The sequence below is a fragment of the Mus caroli genome, unplaced genomic scaffold (genome assembly GCF_978045245.1).
Source record: "Mus caroli unplaced genomic scaffold, Mus_caroli_1 scaffold_9, whole genome shotgun sequence".
In the NCBI taxonomy this organism is placed as follows: Eukaryota; Metazoa; Chordata; class Mammalia; order Rodentia; family Muridae; genus Mus; species Mus caroli.
In genome coordinates, this window is record NW_028227264.1 from 61,587,497 (window position 1) to 61,604,419 (window position 16,923).

Below are 16,923 nucleotides of genomic sequence, written 5' to 3' on the forward strand. Positions count from 1 at the left end.
CTATTGACCAAATCTTAAAAACTTGCTTCACATTTTCTTCTGTCTCTTAAAAAAATAGGTTAAAAAAAAAAAGAACTATCCAAGTAACAGAGGTACAATAAATTAGTAACAGTTTTACACTAAATTGTCAAAACTGACTTCCGATCAGCTAATAGGAAAGAAAATCACCATATCAATACTCAGACTCCACTGAGGCACATAGGACCTCACAGAGACTGTGACAGCACACACAGGCCTGTCCGTGTTCAAGCCAGATGAGGTCCCAGCACTGAGAGGGGAAGTAGAGATGGCCTCCCATCCCTAACCAACAAGCCATCTCCAGTTGATATCATCAAGGAAAAAGTAGTTCTCTCTAGCTGGGTCTCACTGGGTATATTAGGCACACTTAAGGGTAGGCTCCGAGCCCAGCAGGAAACGGGTAACACAGAACAAACTCAATGGTATTTTTTAAAGCCTTTTTGCTTCATATTGCATAAAACAAATTACTGCCCTTCTGCTGGTATGTTATGGCTTCCCAGTTTTTAATTTTATAGATTTTGTTTGCGTGTGTTTCTTCCATTATTTTTCTCTAAGTTCTTTTATTTTAGTTTTTAAAATTTGTTTTCTAACGAGAGAAGGAAAAAAAAGAAAAAAGAAAAAAAAGGCGAGATGTTGGGTGAGTGAAGAAGAGGGGAGGAGATGGGACTGGGGAACCATAATCAGAATATATATTGTCTGAAAAAAATTTTTTTTCAATGAAAGCAAAAAGTAAAGAGTAAACCAAACCAAACCAAAACAACGTCAACGACAAACAATAGCATCACCAGCAACAACAACAACAACAACAACAACAAAACACAACAGCCACAAAAAAAAAAAAACAAAAAAAAACAAACAAAAAAAAAACCACAACAGCACCAACAAACCCCAAACTACAGATCCCAGCAGCCCCGCATGGCAGGCTCCATCCTGGGCAAACAGCCAATGAGAAGCTGTGTTTGCAAAGGGCTGGGTTGACGTCTGGGTGCTCGGTGGTTTGGAAAGTCCTGCTGAAATGTAAAGAGCTTTGCTGTCGCCCCGGAGCTCACAGTGTCCGTGGCATCGGAGAGGACTGACTCATCCGCTGTAAATGGACGCGATACTGAACTACAGGCCGGAGGGCAGCAAGGACTACTACGCCTTGCTGGGATGCGATGAGCTCTCCTCGGTAAGCAGGGTTGCAGGTTCTCATCAGGTCGCCTTTGAGATCAGCCACTTCTCCTGGAACTCCAACCTCGCACCATTTGGAAGGAGTTTCGGCTCGGAGAAAGTGAAGGATTAAAATGCTTGCTGATTAATTTGAGGAAAGAACTCCGAACTTCAAAGTAATTAGCTGGGAGAAGGACCACATACAGATTTTATTTATTTAGAGCAGCGGTTCTCAACCTGTGGGTTGCTACGGACTTGGGGTCGCATATCAGATATCCTGCACATCAAATATTTTTAATTACAATTCATAAACGCAGCAAAATTACAGTTATGAAGTAGCAACGAAATAATTTTATGGTTGGGGGTTACCGGAACGTGTGGAACTGTACTAAAGAGTCGCAGCAATAGGAAGGTTGAGAGCCACTGCCTCAGTAAAGGCTGCGATTTAGAGCTCAGGAGGCGGGGCCACCTCTCTGTAGTCTCCTCGTTCAGAGAAAGACTCATGGATTTTATAGTACCATTATAACCTCAAATGGTATTAAATACCATTATAACTTCAAATCAAATCAAGTTAGATGTCATAGCTGGCGGGAGATTTTTCTTTTAAAGAAAGTAATGCTTCCCTTAGACATCATATACTTGAGACAAATGTGTTATTCTTTTAAAGACTTTTTTTTTTTTGTGCATACATGCATGCCTGTATGTATATATGTATGTGCATTTGGGTTCTATTTGGCTGAGTAGGGATACTTACTCTGTCATATAGCCTGCATTACTTTTTTGTTTGTTTTGTTTTGGTTTTGTTTTGTTTTTGAGACAGAGTTGGCTTGGAACTCACCATCTCACTATGTAGATCAAGTTGGCCATGGTTCACAGACATAACTTGCCTCTGCCTCATAGGTGATGGGATTAAAGGCATGTGCCACCATGCTTAGCCACAAAGCCATTTAAAAAAAAAAACATCTATAGTTATAATTAGTCTAAAGAAATATCCTATTACACATACATTTTTATTTAAAAATTATGTTTCATTCGTTGAACCTTTGTATGTTGGGTTGGGCCAGATCTTTGTTTCAAGAGTCACTTAAGACACCAAGATGGATGACCTGTGTACTGTAATTCTAAGGGCCGACCCCCAAATAAAACAAAACCAAACCCCCCCAACTATGCTTACTGCAGCCCCTTTCACATGACAGTTCCTTAGTTCTTACTCTGAATTAAGCCTTGCTTTGGCTTCATTGAGGCTATGGTAGTCTGTTTCTCTAGATAAGCCACACACTGTGGAGCTAAATTCTTGTCTCATTTCAGATTTTCTCCGTAGACAAGTTTTTAGAATTAGAATTCTGGGTCAAAGACTAGAGATAGAGGTTTTTCATACACACACACACACACACACACACACACACACACACAAATGTTTTTTCATATACATATGAAAAAATATGTGTATATGTACATGTATATGTATATACATATGTATGTTATATGTTTAACATATATGTACACTATATATTTCATATATTATATATGCATACATATATACATTATATATGCCACACACAAATATGATTATGTATTTCATATATAATGTACATTTCATTCACATTACATATGCCTGCAAATATATATTGTATGTGTACTTGAATTCACTTTTAGAACTGTGTACCTACTTAATTAAGATTCAGGAGAGCACTGGTGTTTGTGTCTTTGAACCTCCCTTCGCCCTCTGCAGGTTTTGGTTTATTTGACTGTGAGTAAAGTTAAACATGATTTCTGTTTACCACCAGCATGGTAGGCAGCTGTGCAGACAGATCACTAGATATTGGATCAGGAAGGGAGGGCTTAGTGGACCTTGACGTAAAGGCTTTGGCTGTCCACGGTCTGCGTTCAGCACTGGGCATGTGGGATACGGACAGCAGGAGAGAGATAGGCTATGTTGAAAGCACACTAGCCACCTTTCCTGGTTTACTCAGGGTCAGCCCTGCAGAAGGTCTGTGTTTAACCCTGTGACAGTAAAGTGGTAAAGTATTGAAAGACAGATACGAGCTATTTTTTTTTTTTTAATGAAGTTGGCAAGACTCGAGAAATGTAAAGCAGGAAGTGACAGTAACATGTTAGCACCGTTGGGGGTTTACAGTTTGCTACCGTAGACTTACGTACCATAATGCATTCCACATCATGCAGAGGTCAGAGGGCACGTTGTGGGCATTGGTTCTTTCCTTCTACCATGTGGGTCTGGGGCATTGAATTCAGGTCATCGGGCTTGGTGGCAATTGCTTTTACCCACTGAACCATTTCCTTGACCCCAGAATGCTTGCTTGCTTCTCTCTCTCTCTCTCTCTCTCTCTCTCTCTCCTTGCTTCCTTTTTTCTTTCCTCCTTCTTCTTTCATTTTTCAATTTTTGTTTGTTTGTTTTTTGAGACTATGTCTCTCTACATAACCCTGGCTGTCTTGGACCTCACTAGGTAGCCAAGGCTGGTCTCAATTTCACGGAGCTCCGCCTGCTTCTGCCTTCCAAGTGCTGAGCTCATAGGCGTGTGCCACCACTCCCAGTCCCAGAACGTCTTCTAGTGTGATGTGAATTAAAACAAACAAACAAACAAACAAACAAACAAACAAAAACCAGAACATCCATAACAATAAAATTCCAACCATCTTTGACAGATAGGTATAATTTTATGCATTTGCATTAGTTAATCTTCTCAGAACATAGACATAAATATGGGCAAAATGTATCTTAAAGGAGTAAAAAGGAGAACAATATTTTCTATTCTGTATTGATAGGAACTTTATACAAAGAGGGTTTGGGGTACTAGTAAGATGGTAATCTACAAGTGTTTACTTGGGGCACAGGAGGGTTGGCTCAGTGGTTAAGAGCACTGGCTGCTCTTGTAGAGCCTGGTTCCCAGCATCCACACTGTGCCTCATCACTATCTGGAACTCCGATGCCTGGGAATCCAGTGCCCTCTTCCGACCATGTCATGTGCACAGACCATGCGGGCAAAGCATTCACACACATACAATAATCAGGTACATCTTTTAAAATGTTCATTTGCTGGGCTTGATGTCACATGCCTTTAATCCCAGCACTCAGGAGACAGAAGCAGGCTGATCTCTTGGAGTCTGAAGTCAGTTTGGTCTACATGTTGAATCCTGGGCCAGCCAGGGCTACCCAGTGTGACCCTGTCACATACACACACAAAGTATACTATTACATTTTTGGCCTGAACTTCCTATTTAGCCAAGGATGACCTGGCTGGAATTGTCTGTATGGTTATCTACACTTGAAGACATTTGATTCTCTTATGAAGTACATCTGTGCACATGTGTGTGTAAAGGCCAGAGATTAGTGTTGGCATCTTATTTTTTGAGACAGTCTCAGCTCACCAAAGTCAGCTCACTGGCTGGCCAGTGAGCTCCAGATTCTCCTTTCTGCACCCCCTCCACTGGGATCACAGAGTCGGCTCTCCAGGCCTGGCTTTTATATGGGCACTAGGCACTGACCTTGAGTTCTCTCCAAGCTTGCATGTGACAATGGTAATGGTTCTCAATCTTCGAGGTCAAGACTCCTTTGGGGATCAAATGACCCTTTCACGGGGGTAACCTAAGACCTTTAGAAAACACAAATATTTACACTGTGATTAGTAACAGTGGCAAAATTATAAAGTAGCAGAAAGATAACTTCTTATTGGAGGTCAGCACAACACGAGGAACTACATTAAGGGTTGTAGGCAGCATTAGGGGGGTTGAGAATCACTGGACTGAGCAATTTCCTCTGTCTATCCCCTTTATTTGAAATCCTGGTTTTTGTTTTAGGTTGAGCAAATCTTGGCAGAATTTAAGATTAGAGCTCTGGAATGTCACCCCGACAAGCATCCTGAGAACTCCAAAGCTGGTAAGAATCTACTGATGGCTGTTTCTTAAGAGGATGAACAACATATAGGCATGTTGTATGACACAGCTTTTCCTGGGACATGCTACACTGCTACACATCCATCCATTGACCTCAGAAAAGGAAGCCCAGGAAAGTACTCAGACCACCCATGTCCAACTTGGTAAACCATGACTTTTGTTGGGGTGATCTCTAGGAGCAAAAATGACTCAAAGACAGCTGTATCACCAAAGCCTGCCCCAGCATGGGTGATGGCTCACAGAAGCTGGGAACCTGGAGTATACTGCCCAGCCTGTGGGCAGCTCAATAGGTTGGAGAGTCTCCCTTCCAAATGATTCAGTTGGACTACACTTCTTCAGGCATTCTTCTCCCAGGCAGCTGGTTTGGACTTAAAGAGTCTTTGCAATTCAGCTTCCTTCTGTCACTCAGTGTTTATTGCTTACCCCGAATGGGAGGAGCCTAGAAATCTGGTCAGTTTCAGGAACTTCCTGAAGCCATTTTGAATTGTTTATCTTCCTGCTGAAGGATTTTGCCAGCTGGGTGAAATATTTCAATATTGGAGGAAACTATTACACAGCACGGCCTCAGTTGTGTGTAGCACCTGCGTTTTCTTTATTTACTGTTTCAAGGTCTTCAAATTAAAACAGGTAGTGATGATGTTGTTTGTGGGTATGTGCGCCATGGAATGGGGTGGTCAGAGGAGTTGGTGCTCTTCATCCACCTTTGTGTGAGTTCTAAGGGTTAAATCCTGGATCCTAAGCTTCTATGGTGAGTGCTGAGCTGAACACACGGTTTATCCCAACAGCTGGGAGGCAGAGGTGGTAGATCTCTGTGAGTTTGAGGCCAGCCTGTTCTACATAGCAAGTTCTAGGCCAGCCAGGACTACAAGTTTTTTGACTTGCAGTTCATTTTTGCCAGCCAATGAAGTGTTAATATAACAATATTTTTATTTGTAACCAATGCTTGTCTTTATAAGAATTCTCTTTATTCATTTTATTTATTGTGCTCCCCCCCCTCCCAGGGCATGTGTGAAACTCAGAGGGCAGCTTGCAAGAGCCAGGTATCTCCTTCCATTATGTGTGTCCAGGAGATCAAACTCAGGACGTCAGGCTTGGTAGCAAAGGCAAAGATCCTTATTCCCTGATCTCTCTCAGCAGCTCTCACTTGTCTTTATGATATAACCTTACAAACGAGGACACTAAAGCCTGACTAGGGAGACCAGCTCAAAGTCTCAAAGTCAAAATTCTGGCGAGAGCTTTTGGATGGTTTTGGAATTTAACCCACCCCAAGAGAGCAGTGTTCATCTCTTCTCTTGTTTTCCAGTGGAGACTTTTCAGAAATTGCAGAAGGCGAAGGAGATTCTGTGCAATGCAGAGAGTCGAGCCCGCTATGACCATTGGCGGAGGAGCCAGATGTCAATGCCATTCGAGCAGTGGGAAGCTTTGGCCGACTCAGTGAAAACTGTGAGTTTCTCTCTGGGGATGCTGGGGATTTGGAGGCCAGGCTGCTCAAGGGTTAGACTCACGACTTAGCCTAAAGAATCAGTAAGCAATAGGAGGGAAAGGGACCGAGAAATTAGTGGTAAGTCATTGCTTACAAAACTATGAGGGGCTGGTGAGATGGCTCAGTGGTTAAGAGCGCTGACTGCCCTTCCAAAGGTCCTGAGTTCAAATCCCAGCAACCGCTTGGTGGCTCACAAACATCCGAAACGAAATCTGATGCCCTCTTCTGGAGTGTCTGAAGACAGCTACAGTGTACTTACACTAAATAAATAAATAAATAAACAAATGAATAAATAAATAAATAAATAAATATTAAAAAAAAAAAACTCAATGAGGAGAAAGTCAGAAGACAGGCCACCAGAGGAAGAGTTTAGAAGGAGCCATGGCCGCTTGTTGTAGCATATTACACTTCCTGCTACCATTTAAATCTACCTTATTCTAAGATTTCTCAGAATTGTGCTTATCAGGTTGCTCATGTAACTGAATTTTGGACCCCTGAAAGTTCTTCTTGAATCTTGAAAAAAATATTCTTTTTTTTTTTTTTTTTTTTTTTTTGGTTTTTTCGAGACAGGGTTTCTCTGGATAGCCCTGGCTGTCCTGGAACTCACTTTGTAGACCAGGCTGGCCTCGAACTCAGAAATCCACCTGCCTCTGCCTCCCGAGTGCTGGGATTAAAGGCGTGCGCCACCACGCCCGGCGAAAAAAATATTCTTAAGATACATCTATATATCTAGCTCTGACATTGATTGCTACAACTACTAGGTTTTCAAGGCAAGGTCTCACTATGTAGGTCTGGCTGTCCAGCAACTAGCTCTGTAGACCAGGCTGGCCTTCACAGAGATCCTCCTGCCTCTGCCTCCCGAGTGCTGGGATTGAAGACGTGCACACCACCGCCCAGTTTAAGATGTATTTCTGTTTGTGTACGTGCGTGTCTGTGTTTTCTATGCCGTGTGTGTGTTCCCAGGAAGAGCACACTGGATCTGTGGAGCTGGAGTTACAGTTGTGAGCTGCCATGTGGGACTGGGAAGCACACCTGGTCCTCTGCAGGAGCATGAGGCACTGTGTCTCAAAGCCAGCTCTCCAGCCCTTCCTTTATCGTTTCTTTTTTTTTTCCTTGTCATTTGAGCTTGTTTACCTACTAAGGCTTGGGCATCTATAACAGAAGAGGATACACTTATTCTTTCATGTATGGTGGTAAAGAGTTACCACACTTAGGGTAAGGCCATTAAAAACTCACATACAGGCGCTCCGTGGTTAAGAGCACTGGATGCTCTTTTAGTGGACCCAAGTTTGGTTTGCAGTACTTGCATGGCAGCTCACAACTGTGTGTGAATCCATTTTCAGGGGCCCCGATACCCTCTTCTAGCATCTGTGGGCATCAGGCACTTGCTGCTATTCTGAAGATGAAGGTTGGTTCCTAAAACCCATGCTGGGTGGCTCACAACTGCCTGTAACTCCAGTTCTGGGTGTCTGATGCCCTCTTCTGCCTTATTAGGGACCCACACTTGTAACATTCTTCACAAGCCTACATACATACACATAAATAAAATATATTTTTTAAAAAAATATTTATTTACTTTATGCGTCTGAGTTCAGACACATTGGAAGAGGTCATCAGACCCCATTACAGATGGTTGTGAGCCACCATGTGGTTGCTGGGAATTGAACTCGGGACCTCTGGAGGAGCAGTCAGTGCTCTTAACCGCTGAGCTATTTCTCCAGCTCCCATATATATATATTTTTTCAAGTCAGGATTTCTCTGTGTAATAGCCCTGGCTGCCCTAGACTAGCTTTGTAGACCAGGCTAGCCTCAAATTCATAGAAATCCACCTGCCTCTGCCTCCCAAGTGCTGGGATCAAAGGTGTGTTCTGCTACTTCTGGCCTATAAAAAATAGTATCTTAAAAAAATAGTACTACGTAGCTTTACATAATCAGAAATAATATTCTTTTCCTTTTATTTGTTTATATTTTGCATGTGCATGTGAGTGTGGTATGCATGTGTTTGTACATTCACAGCATGTGGGTACAAAAGTGTGTCTGTATGTGTGTGTTTTTTGCATGAGCTCATGTGTGTAGAGGCCAGAGGGTGACATTGAGTGTCTTCCTTTATCGCTCTTTGGCTTATAGACTGAGTCAGGATCTCTCCCTTGAGCCCAGAGATTGACTCTTTGGGTCGTCTAGATGGCCAGCTCGCTCTGGGGAATCACCTTTCTCTGCCAGCTGAGTGCTGGGATTATAGATAGGACATCACACCACACAAATAGTTATAATGGTGTTAGGGATTTGAACTCAGATCCTCGAGCAAGCACTTTCCCCACTAAGCCATTTCTCCGGCCTACATTGTTCTACAAAGTCACTGCAGATGTATCTCCAGCCTCCTAAACATGATACACTGTAACTACTGCTGAATTACTTACCATGGTTGTCCAATGCCTTCTGATTGACAGCTCTAGTTTTTGGTGACCTACTCAATGGTCATTTAATTTTTTTTAACCATTAGCACCAAGTTAGCTACAGATTTAAAAAAAAAAATCTCCATTTTCATCTATATTACCATTGTCTTTCCTGATTCCAAACACAGCATTCCATGCACTGTTTGAGCCCTTACAATAATTATATTTAAGTCTTACTGACCACGTCATTTATCTTGTCACCAGAGCTGAAGTAGTAGGAAGTCTGGTTTCAGGTTTATTTCCATCAGCATTACAAGAGCGATGAGCTGTATATCGGTTCTTTAATCAGCAGTGGGGCCAGGCAAGGCATTGCATTCAGGTGGTAGACAAAAAACAGAACCAAATAAACCCACGAAATCAGCAGTCGCGGGTGGAGAGATGGCTCAGTGGTTAAGAGCACTCTTGCTTGGGACTGGCATTTGGTCCCTGGCAGCCAGGTCAGACATTTTACAACCACTAAGTTCTACTCCAGTGGATGGATCCAAAACCTTCTTCTGGCTACTGGGGCATCTGCATATCCATAGCACACACTCCTGCAGACACATATGCATACGCATAAATAAAATAAATCTTTAGTCAGTAGTGAGTTCTTTTTCTCTTCAAGTCTTCTATGTCTGGGAATCATTAACAGTTATTGTTCAGCATCTGTCATGTTGGTGACCGGCCTTCTGTGGAAATGCACTGTCATTAGGGTTTGGGGTTAGCTGTACTGCACACACCATCCTGAAAATAAAAGGTACAAGTTTAGGATCCGAAAAACCCTTTCGTGTTCATTTGGCTCGCACGGCCTCGGAGCGTGAAAGCTCATACAATTCTTTCCTTTACACCATCCATCTTGTGGCTCTGATTTCTATGCAGTTAGTATGATTAGTCTAGGAGGACAAATATTAGCTAGAGAACAGGACATATCTGAAGGCAGTTTTATGTGTCACACACAGGGCTGTAGTTCAGGTCTGGCCATCTGTCCATTGGGAGCATTGCTCAGCTGAGCCATGGCTTCAGGGTGACGCAGTACTGTCACTCCAGCTCCAGGGGATCTGATGCCTCTGGGCATGCAGAGTATCTGCATGCATGTGCACATGCTTATATGCTGACACATGCACTCCTACCCATAATTAAAATAATAAAAGTACATCTTAAAAACATATTTTAAGAGTTCACCTAAGCCAATGTCTCTCAACCTTCCTAATGCTGGGACCCTTTAATACATTTCCTCATGTTGTGGTGACCCCAACCATAAAATTATCTTCATTGCTACTTCATAGCTGTAATTTTGCTACTGTTGTGAATCGTAATGTAAATATCTATGTTTTCTTTCTTTTTTTTTAAGTTTTACTTATTTATTATTTATATGGGTACACTGTAGCTGTCTTCAGACATACCAGAAGAGGGCATCAGATTCCATTACAGATGGATGTGAGCCACCATGAGGTTGCTGGGAATTGAACTCAGGACCTCTGGAAGAGCAGTCAGTGCTCTTACTCGCTGAGCCATCTCTTCAGCCCCCAGATATCTGTGTTTTCCAGTGGTCTTTAGTGATGCCTGTGAAAAAGTCATTCAACCCTCAAAACGGTCGAGACCCGTGGTTAAGAACCACTGACCTAAACCAATGAATATGTTAAAAACTTAGTTTTGAACATGTAATGTTGGTTTAAAAATGAGACACATGGTATTTGAGATGGCCCAGTGGGTATAGGCCCCACCACGCCTGACAACCTGAGTTTGATCTCTGGAAACCACATGGTAGACAGAAAACTGATTCCTGAAAGCTGGCCTCTGATTTCTACACATACACCATAGCATACATATGTCCATACACATACAAATGTGCACACAGAGATGAACAAAACATACATAACAAATAAATATTAAAAATTCAAAGGCCAGGCACACCTTTCACGTCCATGTGGCAGAGGCAGGTGGATTTCTGTTAGTCTAAGGCAGTGTACTCTACACAGTGAGTTCCAGACCAGCAAGGGCTACGGAGTAAGACCCTGTTTCAAAAACAAACAAATGAAAAAAATATTCTAAATAAAGAAATAATTGGCTTGAGTTTCAAGGACTGTCAGGCCTTTGAGATCCTGTGAAAATTAGGAAACAGACTTCTTTTGTTGTTGATTCATGAAATCCAAGGCTGGATTTGAACTTGCTGGGGGTGTCCTTGAACTTCTGATTCTTCTACCTCCAACTTGAGAGTGCCTTGTATGGTACCTTACCAACCATGCTACATCTTTGAGCTTCCTCACCCCAACATTTTATTTTATTTTATTTTATTTTATTTTATTTTATTTTATTTTATTTTATTTTATTTTTTGAGACATGGGCTGATATAGCACAGCCTGGTCCTTAAAAACTATTTTTAGATTTATTTATTTTATTGTTTTATGTATACCAGTGTTTTGCCTGTAGGTATGTGTGCACTAGGTATGTACCTGGTACACACATACGGGGGCCAGAAGAGTGTGTCAGATCTATGTGGACCTGGAGTTATAGACAGCTGTGAGCCACCATGTGGGGGGCTGGGATTGAACAGCAAAAGGTCAACTGCATCAGCAACAACTGATCTTCACCATGGAGGCAACTCTCAAGCCCCACAATCTGGCCTTGAAGTTGCTATGCACTTCAAGATCATCTTGAACTTCTTTTTTTTTTTTTTGGTTTTTCGAGACAGGGTTTCTCTGTGTAGTCCTGGCTGTCCTGGCACTCACTTTGTAGACCAGGCTGGCCTCGAACTCAGAAATCCGCCTGCCTCTGCCTCCCGAGTGCTGGGATTAAAGGCGTGCGCCACCACGCCCGGCTTGAACTTCTTGTAGTAAAAATTAATTGGGGATTTCTGCCCCACCTTTGATTATTCAGTTCCCAAATAAAAGGTACAAAACCTTTGTATTTATAATAAGCCTTAATGCATTAGAGTCGGGCAGATCTCAACCCTCTGTGCTATTTTGTCTGCTTCCCTGTTAATAAGTCTGTTATATAACTTACCATGTTCTACCTGGGCTGCCCTTACTCCAACTGGCCAGTCCTCCTGGCCATGTTCTCAGGATTCCTACCCCATGGTGTCTTCTCCTCTCTTCCCCTCTCTGCCCTCCTCTCCTTGTGGTCTCTACCTCAGACCCACCTTTCTCCTGTTCACCTATAGTCTGTCAACATCTTTGTTCAACCAATAGTTATAAACTTTTTTTTTTTTTTTCGAGACAGGGTTTCTCTGTGTAGCCCTGGCTGTCCTGGAACTCACTTTGAAGACCAGGCTGGCCTCGAACTCAGAAATCCACCTGCCCCTGCCTCCAGAGTGCTGGGATTAAAGGCATGTGCCACCACGCCTGGCATCCAATAGTTATAAATTAAGGAGCAAGTTTACATAGTATCACTTGGTGTACAGGAGAATCTCTTTGTCCCTGGGGGCCACCAGACTTTGGGGGCTGGTATTTAGCATTGCAGTATATAGCCACAGGCCAAACTTCAACATTTAATTCTCCTGCCTTCATGTCCTAAGTAGTGGGATTACGGGCTTGCACCACCAGGCCTAACAAAGACCTTTTTTAGTGCAGAGAATCCAGGCTCTCTATCTCCTTCCAAAGTACAGGCCAGGAAGGCTAGGAGGCTGCTGGAAGATGGCTCTGGTTACATCACAGTCACAACTACAAGAAAACATCCTCAAAGACGAATAAAATTGACCCATGTCACACCCATTGCTGTAAAATTTATAAGTTACATACTTTTTTTTTTTGACTCGGCTGTTTGATAAATCAGCTGTTTGGGGGAGGGGTTGTGGGGGTCTTCCTGTTACCCTACATAAATCTATTTGCCTATTGATTGTTTCTGAGTCCCTAGCTGGGTGATATATCTTTGGGGCGAGTCCAGTTGGCCACAGGCTATCTGCAGAATACTATACCCAGATGGCCACTCTTTCTCTAGCCAGATGGGAAATGGTGAACATTTCAATACCTGCTTTTGAAAACACAGTCTGTCTTGTTTGGATATTATCCCAGAGCAAGCAGGTCAGAGATCAACCACTCAAGCAAGTAAAAAATTTACTCATGGTGACTCAGGATAAAAATAACTAATTTTGGGGGCCGGAGAGATGGCTCAGCGGTTAAGAGCACTGGCTGCTCTTCCAGAGGACCCAAGTTCAATTCCCAGCAACCACATGTTGGCTTATAATTGTCTAACTCCAGTTCCAGGGCATCTGAACTCTCCCCTGGCTAGCTCAGGCACCGGACACCCATAGTGGTACACAGACACACATACAGAGACAACATCCATACACATAAAACAATAACTTGAAAAAAACCCCCAATTTTTGCTTGTTATTCGGCTGAGCTGTGGCTCATGTGAGCCAGTTGTTTTTGGTTTCCTTTTTCCAATGTTTAATGGCATGTAGATTAAAAGAAAAATATTTGCTAGTGTTGATTGAAATTTAGAATGTAAGGTAATTATTTCCTAAAAAAAAAAAAAGGTCTGTTAAGGAAAGCTGGTAAACAAGTTTATTGTGAGTGGAAAGTACCAGGAGCCCAACTTCACAGACAGGAGCGTTCGTGACCTTTGCCTTCTGGTGTTTGCTGACTCTGTCTCATGCTTGCCAATACGTTTCTCTCCTCTTTGCCTCTTAGTCCCTGTCTCTAGCCCATCACTGCATATTTCTACTGATGCTCATTTTTTTTTTTTTTTTTTTTTTTTTTTTTTGGTTTTTCGAGACAGGGTTTCTCTGTATAGCCCTGGCTGTCCTGGAACTCACTTTGTAGACCAGGCTGGCTTCGAACTCAGAAATCCGCCTGCCTCTGCCTCCCGAGTGCTGGGATTAAAGGCATGCGCCACCACGCCCGGCCACTCCTTTTTTTTTTTTTTTTTTTTTTTTGAGGCAGAGTCTCATGTCCATACCAGTCTGGCCTCATACTCAATATGTATTCAAGGGTAGATGACCTTGAACCCTTGATCCTCCTACCTTCAGCTCCTGGGTGTTGTAATCATTGGTGTGCTCCATCATGTATGTCATGTGGTATGGGATCCATGATGTCCACTGTAGGATGTAGGCTTGTTAGGTGTCTTAGTTTGGGTTTTATTACTGTGAAGAGACACCATGACCATGGCAACTCTTACAAAGGAAAGCATTCATTTGGGGCTGGCTTATAATTTCAGAGGTTCAGTCCATTGTCATCATGGTCAGAAGTATGGCAGCACGCAGGCAGGCATGGTGCTGGAGGAGATGAGAGCTGAGATCTGCAGATCGGTAGATGTGCAGGCAGCAGCAGGAGACTGTGCCACACTGAGGTACACTCTGTGACCATGGAAAGCTGCACAGACTGCTTAGCATCACTCCTAAAACCTTTCCATATTTGTTGTGTGCATGTGTGTGTGTGTGTGTGTGTGCACTTGCGTGCTCCACAGCATATATATAGAGGTCAGAGGACAGCTTGCAAGAATTGGTTCTCTCCTTCTACCATGTGAATTCCAGATATCAGACTCAGGTAGTAAAGCTTGGTGGCAAGCACCTTTGCCCACTTTGCCAGACTTCAGCTTCCTTCTTTTTTATTTTTATTTTTTATAGATTTATTTATTGATTTCATTTGTGTGAGCATATGTGAGGGCATTGGATTCCATTACAGATGGTTGCGAGCCACCATGTGGTTGCTGGGAATTGAATTGAACTCAGGACCTCTGGAAGATCAGGCAGTGCTCTTAACCACTGAGTCATCTCTCCAGCCCTTCAGCCTCCCTCTTGTGTTTGATCTTTTGTGATTAACTACAGCACAGGGGTGTGGGGGTGGAGCACCCGCCTATGAGGTTAAGCACATCTTGGGATTTTCTTCTGACTCTTTCTATGATTGGAATTAGTGGTGACAAGAGTCAGGGGTGGGGGGGTTGGGGGGGTGGGGACTGAAGGGGGGGGGGGACCCTGGCTGGTGAGATGCCTCCGTGGGTAAAGATGCTTGCCAGCAACATCTGATTGGTTACCTGAGCTTGATTCCAGAACTCCCTTGGTGGAAGGAGAATGGGCTCTTGGAAGCTGTCTCCCCTGGCACCCCAAATGCACCCCTTAATAAATAACCAAATGTAAGAAACGAATGATGTTTATGTGTCCCCTCTTAATTAATCTAGTCGATGCATTGGGCTGTCAGAAGTAAGAAGGACTTGATGCTGGAAGGAAGTGGCCAGACGTTCACCAGCTCAGTTCCAAACAAGGAACGGAGTGAGCAGCGGGAAACTAAGAAAGGGGACCCAGACTCAACCCCAGAGAAAATGAAGCAAAAGGAACCCGAGTTCCCAGAGGAGGGCATCTCCCCACAAAACCCAGACTCTCCAGGTAAGTCGTGTTGCCTAGCTCTTCACAAGAGACACCCGGAGATATCAAAGATCGTGGGTTGTATTACAGCTGTTCTCAACCTGTCCTGGTAGGCACAGCAGTGTAGACAAGTCTCATTACCTATATAGACCAGATGGACTTGGAACTCATAGAGATCTGCCTGTCTCTGCCTCCCAAGTTCTGCCATAAAAGGCGTGTGCATGCCCAGCTGGCTTGGGTAACTTTTTAAGAAGGGACAGGGCGTAAGAGGGGGGTGAGGACTGGACCTGAGAGGAGCTAAGGAGAGGAGTGGAGGGTGAATATACTCCAAATATTCTGTTCGAATTTCTCAAAGAATTAGTAAAAATATTATTTAAAAATTCCCAATTTGGGAGAGGATGACTATTAAGCATGAGAGGTCTTTGTTTACATGATTTGTAATTTCTTTCTTTTTTTTTTAAAAAAGATTTATTTATTTATTATATATAAGTACACTGTAGCTGCCCTCAGACACCCCAGAAGAGGGCATCAGATCTCATTACAGACGGTTGTGAGCCACCATGTGGTTGCTGGGAATTGAATTCAGGACCTTTGGAAGAGCAGTCAGTGCTCTTAACCTCTAAGCCATCTCTCCAGCCCCCGAATTGTAATTTCTGTTCATAAGAATGCCAATGTATTATTAATGTAAGTACTGTTTCTATAAAATATGAATAGTTTGCAGGGTATGGTGGTGCATGACTTTAATCTCAGTACTCAAGGGGTGTGAAGCAGGCCTTCTGTGAGCTCCAGGCTAGCCCAGTTTACACAGTGAGTTCCAGGCTAGCCCAGTTTACACAGTGAGTTCCAGGACAGTCAGGACTACATTAAAAAAAGAAGAATTCATCCTGGAGACTCACTCCCACTGGTTGTGGTGGAGTCTTAACCCCAAGCTGTTTTACTATGCTAGCTTGACTCTTCTTCTACCTCTGATTTGAAGTGTTTCTCTTCATCCTTCTCCAGGTCTCTCAGGCTTGAACTGTGGCCACCTTCGTTTCCGCTGGTCTGGTGACGCCCCCTCAGACCTCCTGCGGAAGTTCAGAAACTATGAAATCTGAAGCATTGCTGTTTGGGAAGGAGGGAGGGCAAGGCCTTCATCTCTGCTGCCAAAGCGAATCTTTATGTCTTTAAAATGTTGTGTTTGTGCGTTAGTCGGAATGGTCAAGCCCCATTGAAGGCACTCTTACAGTGCACTTTGTGTTAGTTTTTACTGGGGATTGAACCCACGACCTTCCGTATGCTCTGTATTATTGACTCTTACTTCCCACATGTTGTTTAAGTGAGAAAAATGGTTGTAAGTTGTAGTTTACTTCAATATTTGAGTCAATTAAGGCTCTTAGATACACTTGTTTCTGAGAGTACATTTAGATACTATGTAGTTTGTATTTCTAAGAGTACACTTAGATATTAGTTCCTATTATATGTTTTTCCTGTTAATGTGATTTGTAGATATTTGTTAAAAATCATTCTCTTTTGGTGTCTTGTGATCCCTACCCATACAAAAATGTCTTTTGGATTTTGGTTTAAAACAAAATGTAGACTTACTTGTCTAAATTTCATAGAGTGAAATAAATAATTTCCTCAAAGTTCAA

At 42.9% G+C, this 16,923-nt stretch overlaps 1 protein-coding gene across 1 annotated transcript; it reads left to right on the forward strand.

The window, feature by feature from the left end:
* The first annotated feature begins 980 nt into the window (after nucleotides 1-980).
* On the forward strand, nucleotides 981-16,923 carry Dnajc12 (DnaJ heat shock protein family (Hsp40) member C12). The gene is made up of 5 exons (XM_021174705.2): nucleotides 981-1,186; nucleotides 4,984-5,062; nucleotides 6,383-6,522; nucleotides 15,112-15,316; nucleotides 16,295-16,923. The coding sequence occupies exons 1-5, from the start codon at nucleotides 1,109-1,111 to the stop codon at nucleotides 16,387-16,389; spliced, it is 597 nt and encodes a 198-aa protein (XP_021030364.1). The 5' UTR covers nucleotides 981-1,108; the 3' UTR covers nucleotides 16,390-16,923.